Below are 25,439 nucleotides of genomic sequence, written 5' to 3' on the forward strand. Positions count from 1 at the left end.
ACAGAAGAAAAAAAGTCACGAGGTTGAGTAAATTATGACTTTCAAGGAATTGTCAACTTTTTTCAAGCAAACTTTTTTCTCTTTTTTCCTTTTAATTGATCATCAGGGTATAGGTATTCCTCCACCTGTCTTCTTTGTGTCTGTAATAGCTCTCTCTGTTGCTTCTGTTCTTTCACCCATTCATCCACGTCTTCTTTAAAAAGCAGCATCTGTTGCGGCCAGCGCGCCGCAGAGACACCGAGAAACAGCGCCCCCTGCAGGGCGTGTCCGACAGCGACACACAGCGTCGACGCGACTGCCAGCAGCTGTGAGAGACACTCACAGAGCAAACACACTACCTCCAGGTAACGAACAGCCGCCTTTCTAAAATACGGCAAAAGGTACCAGAAGCGCTCTTCATCAGTACTAAAACTCGATAACTTTTGATCAAAATCATTAACACGTGGTTCGATTAAAATTTTCCAAGCAGCTCTGGCGAAGTGTTGAACGGCATGACGTAGCAATACCAGCGCCAGGTACAGCTGACACACCGCCTTGGCCACCGTGTGAAGAACCAGACGACACTCGTTAATTACCTTTGCTGTGAATGACAAAAAATTACAAAAATAAGAGCATGTTTAATAGGCCTAAGTAGATATATTACTTCGTAATTATGAAAATGCATTATTAAAATCAAAAGTTGTATTTTAGTAATATTATTTTAATGGACCTACTAATATGCATGAGCTAACATAAACTAAGAGTGAACGATTCTATTTTTATTAAATAACATTAACAAAGATTAATTAATAAACAGCCTACTGTAACAAATGTATTTCTCATTATTAGTTGCATTAACTATAATGGGACCTAATTGTAAAGTGTTACTGCATAGTGTGTCAGAATATTTAAAAACAGTATAAAAGTGTTTACCATCAACGAAAAAAATAATCCCAATAACCAACAGGATCCACATTTTGTTGATGACTGTGATCCTCGGATAGACCCGTGGCTGTGGAGTGAGCGTCTGTTTGTGAGAAACGAAACTCAAGACAGCTGGGCTGCGTTCCACTCCAGTTTTAGACACGCACTCGCGAACTTCCCTAAACACTTCTGCTGCGTCCCTATTCGCCTACTTATACTACGCCCTAAAAGTATGCACTCTTTCTGTGAACAAAAAGTACTTACTTTTGAGTGTGTAGCAAAAGAGTAGACAAGCTTTGGGACATACTGTCACGTCATACAATCGCGTCTTTGCTCTCTGTCGCATCCAGTCACCGTAAACTGACCTGTCAATCATCTTACATCCTCCACATTTCATTTAGCTAATTTCCTACCGTATCGGAGAGAAATGCAGCACGTTGATATGCAGTCGCGGGTCTTTCATGTGGAGAACTCTCCTCATGTTAATGCATAATGACGCATTTAAAAGTTAATGGCCATTCGGATCTTTATAAAAGTCCACATTGGTATTTGCAGATGAAAAATAACACGGATAACATTAAATATATATTTTCTATCAGGTTAAACTGATTATTAGTCACTCAAACAACCTCTCAGCGTCGATCGCGCGTATCCGCCATGTTTTGTAGTTTTTTAACACTTTTTACTCGTGTTTGTAGTTCTGAACTGAATCCTCGTCCAACGCGCAATGGGTTGTGGGCAATATTAGCCTTTATAGTGTACACGAATCCACACTTCGAAAATCTACCGGAAATAGTAGACCATCCGGGGACTTTTGGCATACTCTTTTCAACATACTATGCTTTGGGACACACTTATTTTAATCTCACATACTATGTAGGATGGATAGTATGGACATTGGAACGCAGGGTCCCCCTCGAGGGAATCCTCGATTTTAACCGAGGGAGCGAGTCTACTTCACATGTACACTTCAGGCAGCTCCATAACCCACAATGCAACACGATTATGACGTCAGCGCATATCGCGTTTAATTTACCCTACCGCAAACAATTCTATGATATATTAATTATTTTTTTAAACATTTAAAACACACATATATACATATAGAATGTTGTATTAAACAAATTTGTAAGGGGAAAAAATAAATAATAAATCAGCTCCATTGCGAATTCCAAGAGATCAAGGGCTTAGGACGTTCCAGTTCAGCTCATTGCAAGGGTTCCGCCAGAAGTGGGCACTCGTGCAACGTAAGCAATGACGTACATCCGAGTCAACGAGACCGAGGGAAGTTAGCGAGGGAAGGGCATTTAAAAACCGAACTGGAACGCAGCCCAGGTCTCTCAGGCAGGTAAACGTCACAATGCTGCGTGATTTTAACACACTGACATCTATTGTCACCATATGGTGTCAGCAGTGTGACTGCTAAAACTCATGGGGCCCGAAACAATATTCCCTGTTGTTATGGGCCCATTTCAAAGACTGTGATATGCATTTCCAAAATTATTTAAAAAATAATGTAAATCTAGCTAAGTTTTTATATTTTCACTTTTAAATTAGGCTCCTTGCACATCCGAATCAATCATATGTGTGTTGGAAATCCATACAAGTTTGCATTGTCACAAAAATATTTTATTCCAGTAGAATTACACTACCACTCAAAAGTTTGGAAACATTACTATTTTTAATGTTTTTGAAAGAAGTCTCTTCTGCTCACCAAGGCTGCATTTATTTGATCAAAAATACAGAAAAGAACAGTAATATTGTGAAATATTATTACAATTTAAAATAATGGTTTTCTGTTTTAATATGCTTTAAAAATATAATTTATTTCTGTGATCAAAGCTGAATTTTCAGCATCATTACTCCAGTCTTCAGTGTCACATTATCCTTCAGAAATCATTCTGATGATTTGATACTCAGTTATTATCAAAGTTGGAAACAGTTGTGTTGCTTTATATTTTTTGGAAACTGTGATGCTTTTTTCAGGATTCATTGATGAATAAATAGTCCAAAAGAACAGCATTTATTCAAAATAGAAATATTTTCAAACAATATAAATCTTTACTATCACTTTTTATCAATTTAACACATCCTTGCTGGAAAAAAAGTATTAATTTCTTCCAAAAAGAAAGAAAGAAAAAAATACTGACCCCAAACTTTTAAACGGTAGTGTATATTTTTACAAAAGATTTAATTTAAATAAATGCTGCACTTTTTTAACTTTTTATTCATCAAAGAATCCTGAAAAAGTATCACATTATAAAAAAAAATATTAAGCAGCACAACATTTGTAATAAATCAGCATATCAGAATGATTTCTGAAGGATCATGTGACACTGAAGACTGGATTTAATGATGCTGAAAATTCAGCTTTGATCACAAAAAATAAATTACATTTTAAAGTATATTTAAAAGAAAAACATTATTTTAAATTGTAATAATATTTTACAATATTACATTTTTTTTCTGTATTTTTGATCAAATGAATGCAGGCTTGAGAGACTTCTTTCGAAAACATTAAAAACAGTAATGTTTCCCAACTTTTGAATGGTAGTGTATTTTGGGTTGCAGTTATAACATCCACCGCCCGATCAGTTCAGGGTGGTCTGACATGGCACAGATGTCCCGATCAGGGGCATTGCAGTCCCCCAGCAGCTAATGACAAAGAAAAACATTTTTAATCAACATTTGTTTATTAAAAAACTTTCTTTTGAGCCAACTAGCTTTTATCAAGCATTTCCCAACAAGGCCACATATGAAGGTCTGAGTAGATTAGAAGTTGAACAAACAATCAGTTCTCATAATCAACATGTTGGATGCAGGAGAAATAAGCAGGAATAAAGATCTGAGTCGCCTTGCTTTAACAATTTGGCCCTTGTCAGAGTATCTCTGAAACGGCAAGGCCTGTGTGTTTCTCCCGGTCCCGACAGGGTGTTGGGCGACCAAGGCTCATCGATGCACAAGGCAGCGAAGGCTATCCCGTCTGGACCGAGACAACAGAAGGTCTACTGTGGCACAAGTCACACAAAATTTTAATGATGGTTATGGAAGTAATGTGTCACGACACACAATGCTTCTGCTGCGTATGGGGCTGTGTATGATGACCCATCCACCATCGAAAGCACCTACAATGGGCACATGACCTTGGAGCAGTGGAAGAAGGTCACCTGGTCCGATGAGTCCCGTTTTCTTTTATATCACGTGGACGACCATGTATGTGTGCACCATTTTCCGGGGGAAGTGATGCACCAGGATCACTGTGGGACGACGACAAGCCGGTGGAGGGGGTGTGACGCTCTGGGCAATGCTCTGCTGGGAAACTCTGGGTCTGTCATTCATGTGGATGTAAATTTGACACATGCCACATACCTAAACATTGTTACAGACCAGGTTCACCCCTTCATGACAATGGTGTTCCCGGTGGACTCTTTCAGCAGGATAAACTCTGCCACACTGCACACATTGATCAGGAATGGTTTGAGGAACATGATGAAGAGTTCAAGGTGTTGCTCTGGCCTCCAAATTCCCCAGATCTTAATCCAGTTGAGCATCTGTAGGATGTGCTGGACCAACAAGTTCAATCCACTGTGGCTCCACCTGCTGAAAACGTCTTGTTTTGGCAGCATGCGGAGGATCAACAGCATAGGCAGGTGGTTATAATGTTTTGGCTCATTCGCTTTCTTGAGTGATGCTAAAACTCAAGGGTGGAATTTTTAAACTGTGTTTGATTTTCTATATTGTCAACATCCTATTAGACCTGTTTTTTATACCCTGGCTAAAATTCATAAACAACTTATTGAGCCATCGGGTCATCCTTTAGTGGCTCAAAATGATTCTCTTTTATCAACTTTAGCGGCTTTTGTATCGGAGGTTCCTAGAACTATTGGCTGAAGTACCTGGATTTTGGTATGTTCGCACCGCAGGAACTAGGAACAATTTTAGTTCTAGCTACTCCTTTTGGAGGAACTAAATAAGCTCCTACTTCAGAGTAGGGTCTAAACCAGCACTATAGGAACTGTCAGTGACATAAGTGTATGTTGATTGGTCAAACACCGGCACCCCTCAAATTTTATAAGTCAGATGGCATCATATGTTCTGAAATATAACTATTTTGGTTTTGATGAGGACTTCTACTTACAAATGAGTAGGACAGTGATGGGATTGATCTTTGCTCCAAATTATGCAATTATTTGCCAATTTATGACAATTGTTTTTTTTGGAACATTATGTTTTTGAAGGTGCAATGTGTAAAATTTGGGAGGATCTATTGACAGAAATGCAATATAATATACATAACTGTTTTCAGTGGTACATAAAGACCTTTTATAATAAAAACATAATGAACCGTTATGTTTTTATTACCTTAGAATGAGCCATTTCTATCTCATATACCGCGGGTTGTCAAGTTGTCATTTTGCGTTTCTACAGCAGCCCTAAATGGACAAACACTCTACAGAGCATGTTTCATCACTACGTTGTTGTTCTTCTAAATCGTTCGTGTTTTTAGAGGCAGCTTGCATCGCCACTACGTTGAATATGCACAAAGTAGTAGTAGTAGTAGAAGTAGTCGTCTGGTTTATTAGAAGCAGGTACCGTTCTTGTTAGAAGTAAGAATAAACCTCATTGCTTTACACAAGCTACTCTCTGCTCTCTCAGACGACAACATGTCGGCCAGACGGCTTCTCCAAAAGAGAGGGGTGTGCGCCGTTAGTTGCAGTTCTCAACCTCACCACTAGATGCCACTAAAATTTACACACTGCACCTTTAACAAATGTGAACCCATTCATTAAAAAGATTTTGAGGCGGTAAAGATATATTGATGAATTTTTTTTGTATTTTTTGTAAGAGAATATAATGAGGTCCATGATTTTGTTATATTTTTACATGGGCTCATTTTTTAATTTTCTTGACATGTGGGTTCTCAAAAGAAATGGACCGTATTATGAACTCCAGTTTTCACCATTTTTGTTTCTCCAAAGAACCTTTCAGTGAACAGTTCTTCAAGTAACTTTTGAATAATCTAAAGAACTTTTTTGTACTAAAAAGTACCTTTTTTGAAATGGAAAGATTCCATGGATGTTCAAAGTTCTTCATGGAACCATCGGTGCCAATAAAGAACTTTGAGTTTTAAGAGTGTAGGAGAATATGTCATTCAGATACTGATTTTATTGAAAAATCAGAATGAAACAAATTATTTGTACAACGGGGTTGCCCAGAGGATTGCTGAACAGGTATACAGGGAGTGCAGAATTATTAGGCAAGTTGATTTTCTGATCATATTTTTTTCCCAAGCACATTTTACCAATTCCAATCCACATCAATCTTAATAACTACTATTAATATTGTTTTTAATCATTTATAAGTGATATATAATTGTTCATGAAGGCTGGAAATGAAAAATGCCTTATATTCAGGTGTGCAGAATTATTAGGCAAGTTTTCTTTTACAGGCAAAATGAGCCAAAAAAGAGATTTAACTCAGACTGAAAAGTCAAAAATTATTAAATACTCATGAGAAGGACGCAATACTAATGCAATACTAGAAATTGCAAAGTTAAAGCATGACCAAGGGACAGCAAAATGCTCATTGGGTCAGCGGGGTCAGACAAAAACAGGTGGAAAAGAAAAGACACATGTAAACTGCAAATAATTAAGAATTAAGGTGAAGAATTAAGTGTGAAACCATCAGGAACCCTTTAGTCTCCAGCGCCACCATTTTCCAGAGCTGCAACCTACCTGGAGTCTCCAGAAGTGCAAGGTGTTAGGATCTCAGAGACTTAGGTTAGCTAAAGAATCCTAAAAAATGACCTGCACTTGATAAGAATCACAAGCTGAAGTGTTATAAAATACATGAAGACTGGGTTTTAATAGGGCTTATAGACAGACAGCTTGAGAATGACTCCTGATGGACCAGCACCACATCCTCTTGTACCACTGTTTGAAGAATTTATCCAGAATCTGGCAGTAAGGTGTTTGAGTTCACTTTTAGTCCATCTCTTATCCTGAAATGTCTGTCTTGCAGAGATGGACTAAAAATGATCTTCCAAAACTTACTGCCAGATTCTGGAAGATAAATTCTTCAAACAGTGGTACAAGAGGATGTGGTGCTGGTCCTTCAGGAGTCACTCTCAAGCTGTCTGTTTATAAGGCCTATAAAAACCCAGTCTTCATGTATTTTATAACACTTCAGCTTGTGATTCTTATCAAGTGCAGGTCATTTTTTAGGATTCTTTAGCTAACCTAAGTCTCTGAGATCCTAACACCTTGCACTTCTGGAGACTCCAGGTAGGTTGCAGCTCTGGAAAATGGTGGCGCTGGAGACTAAAGGGTTCCTGATGGTTTCACACTTAATTCTTAATTATTTTGCAGTTTACATGTGTCTTTTCTTTTCCACCTGTTTTTGTCTGACCCCGCTGACCCAATGAGCATTTTGCTGTCCCTTGGTCATGCTTTAACTTTGCAATTTCTAGTATTGCATTAGTATTGCGTCCTTCTCATGAGTATTTAATAATTTTTGACTTTTCAGTCTGAGTTAAATCTCTTTTTTGGCTCATTTTGCCTGTAAAAGAAAACTTGCCTAATAATTCTGCACACCTGAATATAAGGCATTTTTCATTTCCAGCCTTCATGAACAATTATATATCACTTATAAATGATTAAAAACAATATTAATAGTAGTTATTAAGATTGATGTGGATTGGAATTGGTAAAATGTGCTTGGGAAAAAAATATGATCAGAAAATCAACTTGCCTAATAATTCTGCACTCCCTGTATAGGGCAGTAAATAGTAATTTATTCAAAACAACTTTAAAATAGATTTAGATGGACTGGAATGGCAGCATTTCATTTCAACTACTCAAAAACAGTCAGTGTGTTGTTTCAAGTTGGTCAGTGGGATGTTAAAGATCTTCTCTCGCACCATAAGAAAGACACGACGAAGGTGATTTTAGCACAAAAACAGTACATTTAATTCAAGTGTTCCCCAGCACAAGTGCACAGGAAAGGAGCCGCTGTGTTCGGCCATCTCTCCTTTCACTGCGTACAGAGAGAATTATGGAAGGATGAACTGCTACTATAACACTCCAAAGACCATCGAAACACAACAGAACTACAGCCACGCCGAGAGAGAGAGAGAGAGTGAGGCTAAATGTGTGTTACAGCGGGTGAAGAAAGGAAGTATAAGAGAGAGAGAGACCTGTGGACTGATCAGATGGACGAGGCTGTAGGGCAATAAATATTGAGGCAACAACAATCATATATAAAAAAACATTATAGTCTGACCTTAGCAAGAGTACATGGAGGGAGTTTGTAGAAAGGAATGTTGGGTAATGTAGTTTTGCCATCACTTCCAAGCAGTTAGGTAACAGTGTACAGTAATGCTGCCTTCAAGTCCTCCGGGGAAGCTCCTACTTACGAGTTCGAAAGTCAATTTGAAGTGACCGAAAATAAAATGCATTTCATATTTCATTTCCTGACAAACACAAGAAGCTTTTTAGCAGAAAGAGAAGAGAAAAAGATGTGCATTAAAGGGTCAGTTCACCCAAAAATGAAAATTATCCCATGATTTACTCACCCTCAAGCCATCCTGGGTGACTTTCTTCTTTCAGATGAACACAATCAGAGTTATATTAATAAATATCCTGGCTCTTCCAAGCTTTATAATGGGAGTGAATGGTGCCATTTTTATTTAAGCCCAAACTCACAAGGCTCCAGGGGGTTAATAAATGCCTTCTGAAGTGAAGCGATGCGTTTTTGTAAGAAAAACATCCATATTTTTAACTTTATAAACTATAATCACTAACTTCCGGAACTAGACTCGCGTACAGCCATAACCTGTAGAAGAGTGACCTCTGACCTCTTGTGTTTGTCTGAAAGAAGAAAGTCATATACACCTAGGATGGCTTGAGGGCGATTAAATTATGGGATAATTTTCATTTTTGGGTGAACTATCCCTTTAAGTGCAGGGAATGATGGAAAGGGTGGTTTTGTTTCCCCATAAATCGACACGTTTTATAGATAATTTTCTTCGACAGTACATGCCAATGTAAATTATGCAGCCAACATTTGCAATGAAAACCAAATTATGACCAATAAGATACAAAACTCAAAAATTCAAGAGACGGCGTTCGTTCACGTGCGCTCGACTCGTAAATAGAATCGCTCCGACGTGACCTGAAGGCAGCATGCGAATACAGTATGAATGAATGTTTCTTACTGAGAGGCACATACTACAGTAATGTCTAGGCTAAAACACATGAATCTGTACATTTTTATTCGTCTTTTTTACTTTTACATTTTCATCAAGTACAAAGTTAAAATGCCTTTTGTTAATATATTCATAAAAGAGTAAAATAATAGTGCTTTTTCAAGACTACACAACATAAAACAGTCATTGTCAAGACCAAGTCACTTCTCAACGATATAGTTTCACGTCATTCTTTTCTAATTCATCATTTATTAAGAATAATGTATAGCACCTTTTTGAAACAACCCTCACGGTCTCTTTGCGTCGAGATATTATTCCTAAAATAAGCTCACGCAAGACCCCCCGCCTCCTTTTTAGCTGAAAACGGTTGGTCGGCTCTCAAACGCATCACCTGTCGATCACCTTCCCCACACGGGTTCATAAATAGAAATTTATTGGACACGGCCACCTCTGACTCAGAGCTCCACCCCCTTTATTATAACAGCCATGCATATAATCATACACTAGCCAATAATAACGGCATAATTACTCTAAAAGAATTCAAAAACACCCAGCACACAAAATGTAATAAATTTCTAAAAAAAAAAAGAAAACAAAAGAGGCAAACTTATCTATGTACAATTCATTTACCACTGAAGTCTCGACTAATAACAATCAAACCTCACGTTGCGTTACGAGATTCACCAGCCTTCACCAAACGAACACAAACAGACTCTAAGGCTACGAGCGGTTCGACCCAGCACAGTGCCACAAAGATCCCGCTAAAGGAGTTGGATCCTACCAAGCGAACCCTGAAAGGAGAACATCCTGCATTTTAGATATTCGCTTTCAACATCTTGAACTCTTAGACTTGGCAGGTTTGGTTTGATTGAAATGAACTCTGCTGCGATTGCTCCGTTAGTGTGGTTCATTTGAACAAATGTGAACGCTTGCATCCGAATCCTGGTACAAGCGGGACCGAGACCCATCTATTCAGGGTGTCCGCTTCCAAATGAACTCCGGTGCGATTCGACTGAAATATGAACGCAACAAGGACCAAAGACATCTAGATGAATCCAAAACAGAACGTGATGGTCACAAGACGTGACGCTAAAACGGACAGAATGCTCAAGCACACCTGGTTCCTACGTTGCCCATCACAGTTCGGTACAGGTGTCGGCAACACCGTCTCCTTGCAACAGATCTTCGTTTGTGTGAAACAGAAATTCCTGGCAAAGTTTTGACTTCTTTACACATTTTAAATGCTCTTCATGAGTTCTCAGCTGGTAAAAATACATGTTTAGCCCAGTACAAAGCCGTTTTTTTTGTTTTGCATCTTTAAGTTCGATCTTAAAAATGACAGTGTGAATGCTAAATGAACCAGGACTAAACGTATTTTCTTTTTTTGGACCGAAAGAGCCAAGAAAACTGAACTACAAGTGTGAACACACACTAAATGATACTGGAGCAAAATAAAATGTTTAGGGTTAAAGGGGTTGGGATGACATTTGTCTTCAAAACCTAACAAAAGACATGCTGGTCATGTAAATGCATGCAAGCTTTCTGGAGAGAGTTTTCATTAAAACCTTTTTGGCAACAAAAATTGTCGGTGTTATCTCTGCGAGGCATTTGTAGACAGAATAAGCCAACTTTTTTGCATTTAAACATGGCAAATTGAGATTGCTAGACACTTACTCTCTCAAATTATGACAAAAATGGACTAAAATAACAAGGTGTTTTGAATCACATTTGCCCAAAGTGAATTATTATAATCAAGCAACAATCCAATAACTTCAAACATCTAAAAGGCAGGATGTTTTCCTTTAAGATCGGTTTCTGAGCATGAGCTAAAGCAGAAGTTTACTATAACCTGTGGGCCATAAGCATATTTCAACATCAACTGTGATATATAACCATTCAGGTCTGAATCTGAATCTGCAAAAAAAAAATAAAACTGTCTTTCAGGTAATGAGTTGGTTGACTGGCTTCAACATAGCCAAAAGTTCAAAGAAATGAGCAACTCTCAAATAAGAAGTAGTCTAATGTGCTAGTTTGATTAGAGAAACCAAAAAAGTGTCCTTTCCCGGTTGAAATGTGATCTGTATAAACTCTTCCCTCCAGCGAGGGCCAATTTAATTAATCAAATTCGTACAAAAATCCTCGGTTTCGTAGCACATCTCTGTGAGCACCAGAGTCCTGTTTACTTCAGATCTGAAACAGGATTATAAAACAGCACACGTAGTAGAGTTGTACAGTAATCCAGTTTGCACGTAATCCAAGTGTGAACTCTCCGATTGCACCAGAAGATTCTGGATTCTGGGAGCACCAAGTGACCAGCTTTTATGACATCACACAGATGGGCCACTTTCCCAGAATCCCGAGCAAGGAGCACTGAATATATCAGACTATCAAAAACCAGAACGGTAGAAACACAATGCTAGTCAGCCTGTAGATTAGCACGCGGGCTGATCCGTACGCAGTTCAGCACGAGAGAGAGAAAGGCTGCGTTCACACCGCAAGAGCCTGATTCAGATTCTAAAATAAAATATGCTTAAATTACAATTTGAATCCAATTTGGCCTCAGACTTTAGGACCCCATTATATTTTATAAAGAAAGATATTATCATTGTAATATTATAAATTTCCTTTTTTTAACTTTATTTAGTTAATTTATAGCAAGTTAAATTAACTCTTTCCATGCCATTAATGAAATTTTCCGTAATTTATGAGACAACGCTTTCCTGCCATTTACATAATTTTCTGTTTTTCACTATTATACGGTAGAGGGCGCTATAACGCATCTTCTGAAAGGGTACAGAATCTCCGGATCAAAACAAGGCCAAAAAAAGGAGCAGAAACAAGTGATAAAAGCATTGCTTATGCATGTTGTAGTCTTCTGTGGGCCATGAAATTTTTGCGAAAATTAGCAAAAATGCTGGTGGTGGCTGGCAAATGTATCTATTTATTTATAAAAAAAATAAAATAAAAAAACAAATGGCAGGGAAAGAGTTAAGAATGCAACTACACTACCATTCAAATGTTTGGGATCGATAAGATTTTTTTTTTTTTTTTTTAAAGTCAGGCTTAATTTATTTGATCAAAAATACAACAAAAACAGTAATATTATGAAATATTATCACAATTCCAAATTTTCTATTTGAATATATTTTAAAATGTAATTTATTTGAAATTTTCTGCATCATTCCTATATGATGATTTGCTGCTTAAGAAACATTTCTTATTATTATCAATGTTGAAAACAGTTGTGCTGCTTCATATTTTTGTGGAACCCATGATACATTTCTTTCAGAATTCTTTAATGAATAGAATGTTCTAAAGAACAGCATTTATTTGAAAAAGAATCTTTTGTAACATTATAAACGTCTTTACTGTCACTATTATTTTATTAAATGCATCCTTGCTGAATAGAAGCATTAATTTCCTTAAAAAAAAATCTTACCGACCCCAAACTTTTGAATGGTAGTGTATGTTAAATCTCCGTTGGAAGACGAAAATGTAATTTTTACTCACACTGTTGTCAAAAAACAGATATGGGCCACACGCATCTGCGGCGTGAACGTAGCCGAGCTGAACCGGGAGCAGAACGCAAGTCAGGAGAGAGTGAGAACGAAGCACCATGAAGCTGCACCATGGAGTATCTGCGGCACCACTGAGTTCCAGCACCAACAGGAGAAACGCATGCAGGGGCTAAAAACTACACAACATCCCTGATACCTGACTGAACACACACAAACATTGAACACAGTAAGAGTGGTGGTGTCTGGACAAGTGTGGAGTGAAAACGGCAAGATCTGGCAGAATCGGATGCAAATAATTCCATGCGGAAGGTCAGCTTCTGTCTGCTGGCGGAATATTGCATCAGAGACGACAGCGAACAACATGAAAATAAACTTCTCTCAGAAAGAAGTAGTTCACTCCCAAAATGAAACATCTGTCTTCTTTACTCACCCTCGTGTCATTACAAATCTGTACGACTTACTTTCTTCGGTGAGGGTGAGTCATTTAATTTTACCCTATCCTTTTACATGAATGTGTATGAGTGTGTAACAGCTCTCAGCGTGCATGTGTGTGTGTGTGTGATGTGACACAGCTCTCTCACATGTGCCCTATAGGCTCCAGCAGAAAGGCATCATACAGGACTGCGTGCTGCGTTTGTATTGCTGAGAGAGACAGGGAGACAGAGAGAGAGAGAGAGAGAGAGAGCACCATAGTCGAGTTAGTGGAGTTGTGAGTGAATAGTTACTGTAGTTTAGTAGTACCGTATTAAGAGCGTAACCTGTAAACAGTGTATTGTTGATTCTTCAAGCACATCTTCTCTCTCACAGGAAAAGTGTGTTTATGCATGAAAATGATGTTTGTGTCGATGTTACAGACACGTATCCTAACCAGGCACGACATGATAATTCGGCAAGTGATAATGTTAATATAAGGCTGTCCAAACTAACCGCGATTCACCTGATTTCTATACATGTAATGGTAGAAATAATACACAGCACTGCTTAATGCTTAATCTCTTGTAAATATGTCTGAGGTAAAAATTCATCCAAAAATCGAAAAACAAAACCTATTTTTAGGACCTTTTGGATTTATTTTTATAACAACTTTAACCACATTTTCCCCCAAATTATCATTACCATAATGCATCTGGATGTTTAACTACTATTGTAATATATATATATATATATATATATATATATATAAAAATGTTGGCATCAATTACAATAAATGCTACAAAAATTAATATTTGCATTACAATGAAATTTGGGAAATTAATATTTATATTTTTATATAATATAAATTACATATAAATATAAAAATATAAATATACACGTATTCATAAACATGATATTTAGAGGTCGACCGATTTATCGATTAATCGGCACCGATAGTTGATTGGTGGAACAAACGGTTATCGGCAAAAATCCTTGCTGATAGTTTTTTCCGTTGGAAGAGCTATATTAGGAGACTGGAGCGGCTGAAAAGGGTCTGCTCGTCATCATACAGTAGATTAGCGGCCTCTAGAGGCCAAATAAATACTAACACTGCGCTGTTGTTTACTTTGACACATGAGGCTGCAGGAGATCGCATTTAAAACACCGACAGCGAAATGGTTGAATACAGTACACTACAGTACATGCTGTCATATCATTATAAAATAATTAATTTGCTGACTAGATGCTGCATTAGCAGAAAAAGAACAGCAGTGCTAGGCTACCCTATGTATGTGATCAGGCTCAGAGGACGCTAACATTAGTAGCACCTCAAGCGTTTGAAACAACATGACAAAACGCACGCAAATCCGACCCAAACGTTTAACGTCACGATTGTTTTCATCTATTTGCACTAGTGTATATTCAGCTGGTCACTTTTATGCTTTCATTAGCCAGCGAAGTTGCATATTTAAAGCGACGTGTGAAAGTTCATGCAGCCGACAGAAACATAAACAAATCAGAAACGCATCCGATTTCATTTCTTTATCGTCACTGCAATACATATTTTGGTATTTGGATTAGATGATCATCAAGTGTTCTAAAATAGAGGCAAAGATTATTTATCTAATTAATATATTCATATTAATTTATTTCATTTAGCACATTTTCATGGTTCAGTACTTATTTATAAAAAAAGTTCAGCACTGTTTTACTTAGTGTTATTTTATTATTATTATTTATCCAGTATCCATTTTAAAAACTATCGGCTGATTAATCACTTATCGGCAAGTATGGTCCAACCTAGTTTTCGGTAAAATCCGATATCGGTCGACCTCTAATGATATTATGTATATATAAATACACATACATACATGTATTTATTTAAGAAATATTTATGCATACATGTTTATGTATATATACATAATAAATATACATAGTACACACACATGTATTATGTAAAAACAAACGTTTATTTTGGATGCGATTAATTGCGATTAATCGTTTGACAGCACTAATATATATATAATGAAATTTGGGAGGGGGAAATGTGCTTTTGTCATAAAAATCATGGTGCTGTTTATAATTTCTGATTTTTTTCTTTTGATATTAGGGTGAAGCATGACCTGCACATATTTTCCGTGAGATATATAAAACATTATATATGTGTTCAGTGTGATTTTGACTGTTCACCGCAGCATTTCGCTTTCAGTGAGGTCAGAACAATGACTTGACTCATGACGCTTGAAAGTTGCCACATCTTACCTAGTTAGTTTACGCTGCAACATCAGATTTAGGGTCGGGGAAAAGGACTCGCCCGGTTCGAGTATTCAGAGAGCGTCTGCTTCTGTTTCACACTAGTTAACCAGCGGTTTGTGCTCTATATTTTCGCGCTCGGACAAACATACACTTGCAAACACACTCACATTTTGTCTCTGTCAGTTTTGTGAGAGAGAGAGTTGTCACAGTTGGAAAATGACCAAAAAAAAATCTAAAACGACGGACAATAAAATACAAGAAAATTAAAAATGTGGACTCCAAATAAATATGTGAAGTGTGGCTGTCTAGTGGGTTGAACATTAATCTTGGGATAGCACCAGACATTCACAGGCCACGAGCAAAAATAAATGAACACAAGAAGGTGGAGCTTATTGGAAAGGAAAGGAAGAGGAGGGACGTCACGACGCCATCATGCCGTGTGGTGGGCGGAGCTTCAGAAACAGGCGAAGTATTCCTTCAGAGGAGCGAAGAGGTGGCGAATCACGGGCACACTCCATGACCTTCCCAGAAGCCTTTGCCTGGCGAGACGACTCATGTTAGACACGTCAGTGTAATGGACGGGGAAGCCGAACACTCTGTAACATGAACAATATATATTTATTATTATATAGCGTAATTAGATAATGATATGATTATTATAGCACATTTTTTGCATCTGGATGTAATTTTTATGACTATTAATATTATTATTATATCATTATTATATATTAATTTTGTTACAAAATTATTAAATATTAAAATTACTAAAATTCTTAATTTAAAATTAAATTTTCATTTTATATGAAAAAAAGTTCCAGAAAAAAGTTTATATTTATTTCCGATTATTCTCATTGAAGATGTAATAGCATTGTTTTTACTGGATTATGTAATATTTACAATTATTTAATTTTTTTTTATTATGAACAACAAATAAAAGACAGCACAACAACACTAAAATTATTTATATATTTATTTAAATTTTATTACATTTTTTATTATTGACAACAAATAAATGACAGTACAAAAATACTAAATTATTTATAAATATTTTATACATTTAACGATTTTTTTCAGGATTCTTTGATGAACAAAATGTTCAAAAACAGCATTTATTTGAAATAGAAATATTTTATTTTATTTAATATTTTATATTTTTTACTGTCACTTTTGATCAATTTAATGTGTCCTTGCTGAAGTTATTTCTTAAAAATAATAATAATAATAATAATTTACTGATATAAATATGTACAGTGACTCAAAAATGTATTTGGACACTAATGTTAGATTATTATTAGCATAATTTTTATATTTTATATGAATTTTATTATTAAATTATTAATTATTTAAATGATTAAAATTACTAAAATTTTGAATGAAAGTGATAATGATAGAGTAGGTTTTTTATTGGATTATTGTTAAATTTATCTTTTATTAACTTCGACAAATAAGAGACAATATAACAATACTAAAATTATTTACTTACTTTTTTAAAAATTTACTATTTAATTTAAAAGGATGGATACGAGAATTTGGGAGAAATATGCACAAATGTCATGAAAATAATGTCACGCTGTAAAAAAAATCTCCAAATAGAAATGTTTATTTTATGCTTTCAACTTTGGGATGAAATATTATTAGAAGCACCGGTCATGTGACCGCCCTCACCTCTCCATCTCGGTGCACCACAGGATATCCTCTTTATTGTTCATATAGACGGGATAGTGCTGGTCTTTGCCCTGTTTTATGGAGTTTGAGCGAGTTGTGATGGTTCGCACTTTGCCGAACTGAAAAAACAAAGCCAGTGCAAGAGTAAATCACTTCGCTGTCGGCCACCCAAACCTAGTGTCACGTAGCTAGTCTGTCGACATGGGCCAAGAACAACCCATTTAGAGAGGAAGAGACTGACATGGACAATAACCAATCACTATTTGTTTAGTTTTTTGCTACATTTAGGGGCATCAATCTGAAATACTTGAAAATTAATCGACTCAAGCAAACCACAATATAAAGTTCTGCCTCAAAGTGCCCTAAACAAGACTCAAACCTCCATGTTAAATTATGTCTGGATACAGTCAATAATAACAAATTATCTGAATAATTACAAACTGTCCTGAACAATTCATACTGAAATCATGATCTTTTCATGTATAATAATCATAATCACACCGTGTTCTTTCGTCGGCCAGAGGAGGACTGGCCTCCCGACTGAGCCTGGTTTTTCCCAAGGTTTTTTTCTCCATTCTGTCACCTGATGGAGTTTGGGTTCTTGCCACTGTCGCCTCTGGCTTGCTTAGTTGGGGACACTTAATATCAAACAGTATTATTGATTTGACTGCACTGACACTACTGGATCACTGTTTTCTGCAGAGCTGCTTTATAGATGAAATGAACTCATTTAATAACTGATGATCTTTACAACAGAACTGAACTAGCACTGAACTGACTTCAGCTGAACTATTTTCTCCTAGAGCTGCTGTACATCTGAACTGAACTGTGCATCACTGAATCATTTTCCTGTCCTCAATGTAAAGCTGCTTTGAAACAATCTACATAGTATAAAGCGCTATATAAATAAAGGTGACTTGACTATAATAAAACAAACTGAACACACACACCTTAGCTGTGCGTCCATGCTCCAGACAGTCTTGCAGGTCGAGTTTATCATTTGCCATGGCAGTCAGTGGCCTGAAAGAGAGAGAGTTTGTTTGGATGCTCATTTTTCACATGTAAGTCAAACACTACCAACAACAGATAATCTCACTCATATTGTAGATTGTACCGGTTCATTCCAGGTAAGTTGCCCCAGAAGTATCGAGCTCTGTGTGCGGCTGACACCTCCTTAGCGTCGATCATTACTGGATTACACTGGACGCACAGAGAGATGAGGAATTTCAGTACGTGCATTCTTTACAAAATGACTGTCAATGAGTTTCACTAAACAGTATTTGCAGGCCTTCAATATGTTTTTGAAAGAGTGTCTTCTGCTTATCAAGGCTGCATTTATTTGATCACAAATACAATAAATACACTAAAATTGTGAAATATTATTAAAATTTAAAATAACTGGCTTCTGTGTGAATATATTTTAAGATGTAATTTATTCCTGTGATCAAAGCATCATTACTCCAGTCTTCAGTGTCACATGATCCTTCAGAAATCATTCTAATATGATAATTTGCTGCTCAAGAAACATTTATATGGAAGCTTGTTTCCGCCACTGGATAAAAATAAAAAACATACTTGCGACTTTTTAATTCGCAATTGTGACTTCATTTCACACAATTGTAAGATATAAAGTCGCAACTGCAAGTTATAAAGTCCAATTCTGAGGACAAATAGGCTGATTTGTGACTTTATCTTGCAATTCTGACTTTATAACATGACCTTATGAGCAAAAAAGTCAGAATTGCGAGTTTATATGCCACAATTGTATAAAAAAAGTCACAATAACCTTTTTTATTTTTTCTGATTATTATCAATATGAAACATGAAAATGTTGTGCATTTATATAGACAGATAGATAGACTCCAAAATGCATTTGGATAATTGCCTGAATGTCACTGCATTAGTTTAAAAAAAAAATACTACTAACATGAAAAATTTAATTTAAAAAAGTTTCATTTAAAAACATTTTTGTTAACTGTTTCCCACCTCAATACAAAAAAGTCAGGATTTAAATGATAAAACAATAGATCAATGTTGAAAATAAAGATAAAAAGTATTTCACTTTGTGACTTTGTGTTAATCAGATGCGAAATTCAGACATTTTTCATTGTCCAAATCCATTTTGTGCTACTGTACACATAGACTGTTACATGCACAACCACAAGAGGGCAGTGCTGATGAACACCACACATGATTCACTTTACGCATGAATGTGTGTGTGTGTGTGTGTGTGTGTGTGTGTGAACACACCTCCAGAAAGCGTGAGATGTCCCTTTTATCACTGACTCCCATGGCAACAACATTTTCAAACAGCCAGAAGAACGGTCGGTCGTCTCCGTCTTTGGGTCGTGCTTCGTGAAGCAGCCGGTAGAACTCAAAAAACAGACGCCCGGTGCCCTCTGCACATCACACGGACAAACACTTAATACAACACAAATGCATCGATACACACCAGAGCTGCATGATTCTTGATAAACTGAGAATCACAAATTTTTGGTTTAAAATACAGATCATGATTCTCCCACGATTCTGAATAGACAACTAAACAAAACATGTAATTTACCAGAGATTCTGACAAAATGTTAATTGCTGCAGTCTATTTAAACAAAAATGTAATTCATTTGAATTAATTTTTTTTATCAGTTTGAATGAATGATTCAATGACTTGCTCATTACTTGTTTCATTACTGGATGAATCAGCTTTTTTGAATGAATCCCGAATGATTCAAAGACATTTTTTAACACTCACTTGTCGCCACCCACTGGTGTAATGATGTAATTGATAGCATCAAGTTGCTTTCAAAATATTATATACTTTATTTAATTGCTGCCGTAGACATCAGTGTTTATATCTGATCTATAAACTTTTATCCCAGTACTTCTGTGGTCATCTGAATTATTGTAATAATGGTTGGAAAGACTGTTTGTGAAGCTGTTTCATACCTATACATGACAACTGCTCTCTCTGGCTCAGTGGCAGTGCAAACACAGACTTGAATGTCCGCTGTGATCGTGCTCAAATGTTTAACAGACACAGCCGAATCGTCATCATTTAGGAATAAGAGTGATGGGTGTTTGAATCAAGATCACAATCTTTTAAAGGTGCCCTAGAACCAGTTTTTACAAGATGTAATATAAGTCTAATGTGTCTGTGAAGTTTCAGCTCAAAATACCCCATAGATTTTTTTAAATTCATTTTTTTAACTGCCTATTTTGAAGCATCATTAACTATGCACCGATTAATCATGTGCGGCCCCTTTAAATCCTCCCACTCCCTGCTCCTCAAGCTCTCGACTATTACAGTGCATTTACAAAGTTCACACAGCTAATATAACCCTCAAATGGATCTTTACAAGATATTTGTCATGCAGCCTATCGGATCATGTAAGTATAGTATTTATTTTGGATGTTTACATTTGATTCTGAATGAGTTTGATGGTGCTCCGTGGCTAAAGCTAACATTACACACTGTTGGAGAGATTTATAAAGAATGAAGATGTGTTTATGAATTATACTGACTGCAAGTGTTAAAAATGAAAATAGCGACGGGTCTTGTCTCCGTGAATACAGTAAGAAACGATGGTAACTTTAACAACATTTAACAGTACATTAGCAACATGCTAACGAAACATTTAGAAAGACAATTTACAAATATCACTAAAAATATCATGATATCATGGATCATGTCAGTTATTATTGCTCCATCTGCCATTTTTCGCTGTTGTCCTTGCTTGCTTACCTAGTCTGATGATTCAGCTGTGCACAGATCCAGATGTTAATACTGGCTGCCCTTGTGTAATGCCTTGAACATGGGCTGGCATATGCAAATATTGGGGGCGTACATATTAATGATCCCGACTGTTACGTAACAGTCAGTGTTATGTTGAGATTCGCCTGTTCTTCGGAGGTCTTTTAAACAAATGAGATTTATATAAGAAGGAGGAAACAATGGAGTTTGAAACTCATTGTATGTCATTTCCATGTACTGAACTCTTGTTATTCAACTATGCCAAGGTAAATTCAATTTTTCATTCGATGGCACCTTTAAAGATGAATCATGCAGCTCTATTACACACACAAATATTCTGGTTTTGATGCCGGAAATAGATCTCAAACTGGGTGTCGTACCGTAGAGGCCTTTCCTGGCAGGGTTGACGATAGACAGATCATTGCAGGGGCTTCCACCGATCACAAGATCAAAAGGCCCCCACTCCTGAATCTACAGAGACATGTGACGACAAACAGAGAGGGACATCAGAAGTGCGTCCAGGAGAAAAGACAGTGTGAGGCAGAGAAAAAGACATATGCTCACATGTTTGCGTGTGACGTTCCTCACATCGCCCACATACATGATCCGTTCCGGGTGTCGCACCATCCCCACCGTGATGGAGTCTTCACATATCTCTGATGCCACATACCGCTCCACCTGAATACCCAGATCCTTCAGCACCAGCAGCCCTGACAGCAAAAACAAGGAACCACAGTTGGTACATCAATATAATATTAACCGTGAACAGTTGCTGGTCCCCACTGACTTCCATAGTATGAAAAAAAAAAAAAATACTATGGAAGTCAATGGGGACCAGCATTCTTCAAAATATCTTCTTTTGTGTTTAACTGAAGAGAGAAACTCATACAGCTTTAGAACAACTTGAGGGTGAGTAAATGATGACAGAATTCACATTTTGGGGTGAACTATCCCTTTAAACACTAATGGTGCTTTTCCACCTCGTGGTACTACTCGGCACGGTTCGGCTTGCTTTACTTTTGGTTTGCTTCTCCACTGCAGTTTAGTACCGCTTCAGTAGTGGGATTATAGACTGATCGTATAGTTGCGCCGCCTCTACTGCCGTGGATACGCTCCTCGGCTACCAATGAGTCTGCACTTCATCTACTGACCACGATACAGCCATATATTTTTTCAAGTTGTGTGCGACAGTCACTTTCATAAATGATACTGCAGTGCGGTGGCTGTTACTGACTATTTAAATCTAGAGGGTTTTGGTGTCTCGTGTTTCAAATCCAATGATGCTGGTAGTGACGATTCTTTTTTGACCAATCAGTGACCTGCAGTGTTAACACACCACATTTAGTATCTGTACGGCATGCATGGATCCTCAACCAAAGTGAAGCCGTACCATTCCATATCGAACCGTACCTTGAGGTGGAAAAGCGCCATAAGGGTATGTTTACATGGCAATGAAGTACTAAAAACAAAGTTTTTTTCTTTGTACAGATAACAACTTTATCAAAAATACACCTGTTCACGCGGATCCGCGAAAAACGACTAAAACGCTAGTATTTTACAGAGCTCTCATGCCAAACAATGCCTGTAGACTAAACACGTAATACGCATGTGCACGCCGTCACACAATGCACAGATCTGTGTTTTTGTTGTTTACACAGAAATGATAACGGTATTATTTTCAAAAGTTTCTGTTTTTAGGCCCCCAAAATGCTGTTGTCATGTAAATGAGCGGGCAAAAGCATAAAAAGTAACAGGGTTGAGGTCTTCAGGCGTGATCTCACCTGTAGCGATGCCATCAAATAAAGAGAGCACTCTGATTGGCTGCCTCTTCTCTGCCGCTACTGGAGTATACAACCTTTGTGGTTCCTGAGATGGGAGAGATGAACAGATGTTGATTTTTTTAACTTCCATTTGTGTTATTTTAAAAGTTATTCAAATGTATTCAGTACTGTTATCAATTTGAATGAATGATGAGAACAAAACTTGAACTAAATTGAGCTGAATAATGACACCATTGTCTTCTGTAGAGCTGCTTTAAAGCTGAATTGATTTGATTTCATAATTGATGAATTTTTGCAACATTGACACTGAACTGACTTGAGCTGAATAATAACACTATAGTGATGCCCCAAGGAGACCTTTGCAGAAATAAAAAATATACAGGCTTTCGAATACGCATGAGAAACTTTTGGGTCCTCTCGAGAAACTATTTTTTTGTGTGCTAATGCGTCACAATTATGTAATTATATAGTATGTATACTATAACATTTTTCCTTTGTGTGTTGCTGCCATTTTACTACGGAGAAAACGAGAGTATGGATGCGCATGAATTAGTAAAAGACCTATTTGCTCAAAATTTGCCTTTGCAATTAGGGCAGTATACTATGGAGTCAAATTAATGCCTTAAAGTTTTGCACAAAAATTAAGTTTTGCAAAACACAAAAAAGAATTGAGCAATAAAAAAAATGTTTTTCAAACAAAAATAAAGAATTGCAAAGGAAAAATAAAGTATTGAGCGGAAAAAAATAAGTTTTGCAAACAAAAATAATAAATTGCAAAATAAAAATATAATCAATTACAAAAATCAATGACAGCTGTAATCCTATTTTATCTTTGCCACATATTTTACATGCTCAAACCTACCAAATCATTTGCAACGCTCATTTTATTCTGCGTTTCAGTCAAGCCTGCACTCACGATACCGGTTTTCCTTTGCGCTGCACTTTTCCGTGCGGTTCTCTTTATGGCACTGTTTTGACGTGGGGGTGGAGTCAAGAAACAGGGGCACGCCCCCGCAAAATGCATTGGAGGGGAACGTAATCGGCGACAGGTGAAATAATTCTTTGACATGGTTAAAAATAATGAATGGTTTGTTTTTGTTGGTTTGTTTAGCATATGTTGTCGCCGATTACGACCCCCTCCAATGCATTTCTTATAGTAATATGACCCGTTGCGCTCTGTCTCACTGCCTGTATCCACTTTTGTGTCCTTAAACATTCGTTTTTTGGGGTTGACAGCTTATAAAAACTTATTTCTGGGTTTTTTTAGCTTGTTAGCTGTACACCTTGTCACACACCAGCTTTTAGGCATTGTTCTGTATTCACGCAATACAAAGTCAGTGGAGACGGTTGGATTGTTTCCCCCCCGGTGGGTGTGGTTTTCAGATTATAATAAATGCGCTCTGTCTCTATATGCTTGATCTGTTCTGTTCCGATCTGCGTCTCCTGCCGATGACGTGTTTCGCGGAGGCGTGCCCCCGTTTCTTGACTCCACCCCCACGTCAAACCAGTGCCATAAAGAGAACCGCACAGAAAAGTGCAGCGCAAAGGAAAACCGGTATCGTGAGCGCAGGCTTGACTGAAACGCAGAATAAAATGAGCGTTGCAAATGATTTAGTAGGTTTGAGCATGAAAAATATGTGGCAAAGATAAAATAGGATTACAGCTGTCATTGATTTTTGTAATTGATTATATTTTTATTTTTGCACTACGTTACTTTATTTTGCATTTTATTATTTTTGTTTGCAAAACTTATTTTTTTCTGCTCAATACTTTATTTTTCCTTTGCAATTCTTTATTTTAATTTGCAAAACATTTTTTTATTGCTCAATTCTTTTTTTTTTTTTTGCAAAACTTTATTTTTGTGCAAAACTTTAAGGCATTCATTTGACTCCATAGTATACCTCTAATTTCACGGCCTTATGTCCGCTTTAACGCATCCTCTGTGGCGGTGAGAAACTGTGCTGTAAAATGGGCTGTTTGCGCAACTGTCCTATTTGCCAGGTTCAAGGGTCCATAAAAAAAGTCTGATACAGTAAAAAGTGCTAAAAATTTGGCTTTTGTTAGGGCAGTTATAGTGTACATAAACTGAAAATTGTAATGTGTGAGCATGCAAAAAAATTCCTGTGCGCACATGAAAAGTTTCTTGAAAGTCTATATATTTTATTTTTGCAAATGTCCCTTTAGGGTCCGTACTACGGTCTTTTTAGAGCTGCTAATTTGAATTTGTCTCATATCATACTGTTACGCTGCTTTGAAACAATCTGTATTGTATAAAGCACTATAAAAATAAAGATCACTTGACTTATTTTATAAAATGTTGCCAAACTGCTCAAAACTAGATCAACTCACAAAGTCCTGGTCGTGGTTGTTGGCGAAGAACATCTGCAGTCGTGAGGTCCAGTCGTCTCTGCGCCTCAGAAGGCCGAAGACGTTCTTGCTGCAGCACATGTAGCAGTTCCAGGGGTCTTCACGGATAGCGGCCTGTGCCGAACCGACCCCGACGAGCAGATCGACACACTCCACACAGAAACACCTACACAAACACACACAAGTCAATTTGCACAGATCTCTCTCAGGCTATGTCTACATTAATTCGGACACATTTGAAAACACATTTTTCTCTACTTTTTGACCTTTCTTCCACACTGAGACGGTATTTTTGTGCAGGGAAAATTGAGCTTTTGAAAACGCTCTCCCAAGTGGATATATGTGAAAACTGTTTTCGCATTGTAGTGTGGACTGTGAAAACGGAGGTATTCAAAAATTGACACATGTTTAGTCATGTGACACAGTGAAACCAAAAATTATTCAGACATTTTTGATATTTTTGGTATATTTTTACTATTGGGTGCAGGACACTATAGTTTATTTCTGTAAGTGAGGATAGGAAAATAAAGTAAACTGTGACATGTTATACCCCAAAATTCTTCATACAGTGGACTACCAGT

General features: G+C 37.0%; 1 protein-coding gene and 1 long non-coding RNA gene across 6 annotated transcripts in view; one reads left to right on the top strand and one right to left on the bottom strand.

Annotated features, from left to right (window-relative positions):
* Positions 1 to 206: 206 nt before the first annotated feature.
* On the top strand, positions 207 to 12,720 carry LOC125278507. The gene is made up of 2 exons (XR_007187158.1): positions 207 to 344; positions 12,638 to 12,720. It is a non-coding gene; the product is annotated as an uncharacterized LOC125278507 (long non-coding RNA).
* A 466-nt stretch (positions 12,721 to 13,186) lies between these two features.
* The window catches only part of dnmt3aa (DNA (cytosine-5-)-methyltransferase 3 alpha a), a 59,808-nt gene continuing 47,555 nt past the window's right edge, over positions 13,187 to 25,439 (bottom strand). For 2 of the 5 annotated variants that reach the window (XM_048207728.1, XM_048207730.1), the window contains 9 exons: positions 24,841 to 25,024; positions 22,492 to 22,576; positions 21,275 to 21,420; positions 21,091 to 21,181; positions 19,213 to 19,361; positions 18,059 to 18,162; positions 17,913 to 17,982; positions 16,963 to 17,081; positions 13,187 to 15,893 (listed from right to left, as the gene is read on the bottom strand). In XM_048207728.1, the coding sequence (XP_048063685.1) occupies positions 15,752 to 15,893; positions 16,963 to 17,081; positions 17,913 to 17,982; positions 18,059 to 18,162; positions 19,213 to 19,361; positions 21,091 to 21,181; positions 21,275 to 21,420; positions 22,492 to 22,576; positions 24,841 to 25,024 (1,090 nt within the window). In that variant the 3' untranslated portion in view covers positions 13,187 to 15,751. Of the gene's footprint in view, positions 15,894 to 16,962; positions 17,082 to 17,463; positions 17,601 to 17,912; positions 17,983 to 18,058; positions 18,163 to 19,212; positions 19,362 to 21,090; positions 21,182 to 21,274; positions 21,421 to 22,491; positions 22,577 to 24,840; positions 25,025 to 25,439 lie in introns of all 5 variants that reach the window. The other 3 variants (XR_007187156.1, XR_007187157.1, XM_048207729.1) reach the window with 3 other exon arrangements.

This window comes from Megalobrama amblycephala, linkage group LG11 (genome assembly GCF_018812025.1).
Source record: "Megalobrama amblycephala isolate DHTTF-2021 linkage group LG11, ASM1881202v1, whole genome shotgun sequence".
Taxonomy (NCBI): domain Eukaryota; kingdom Metazoa; phylum Chordata; class Actinopteri; order Cypriniformes; family Xenocyprididae; genus Megalobrama; species Megalobrama amblycephala.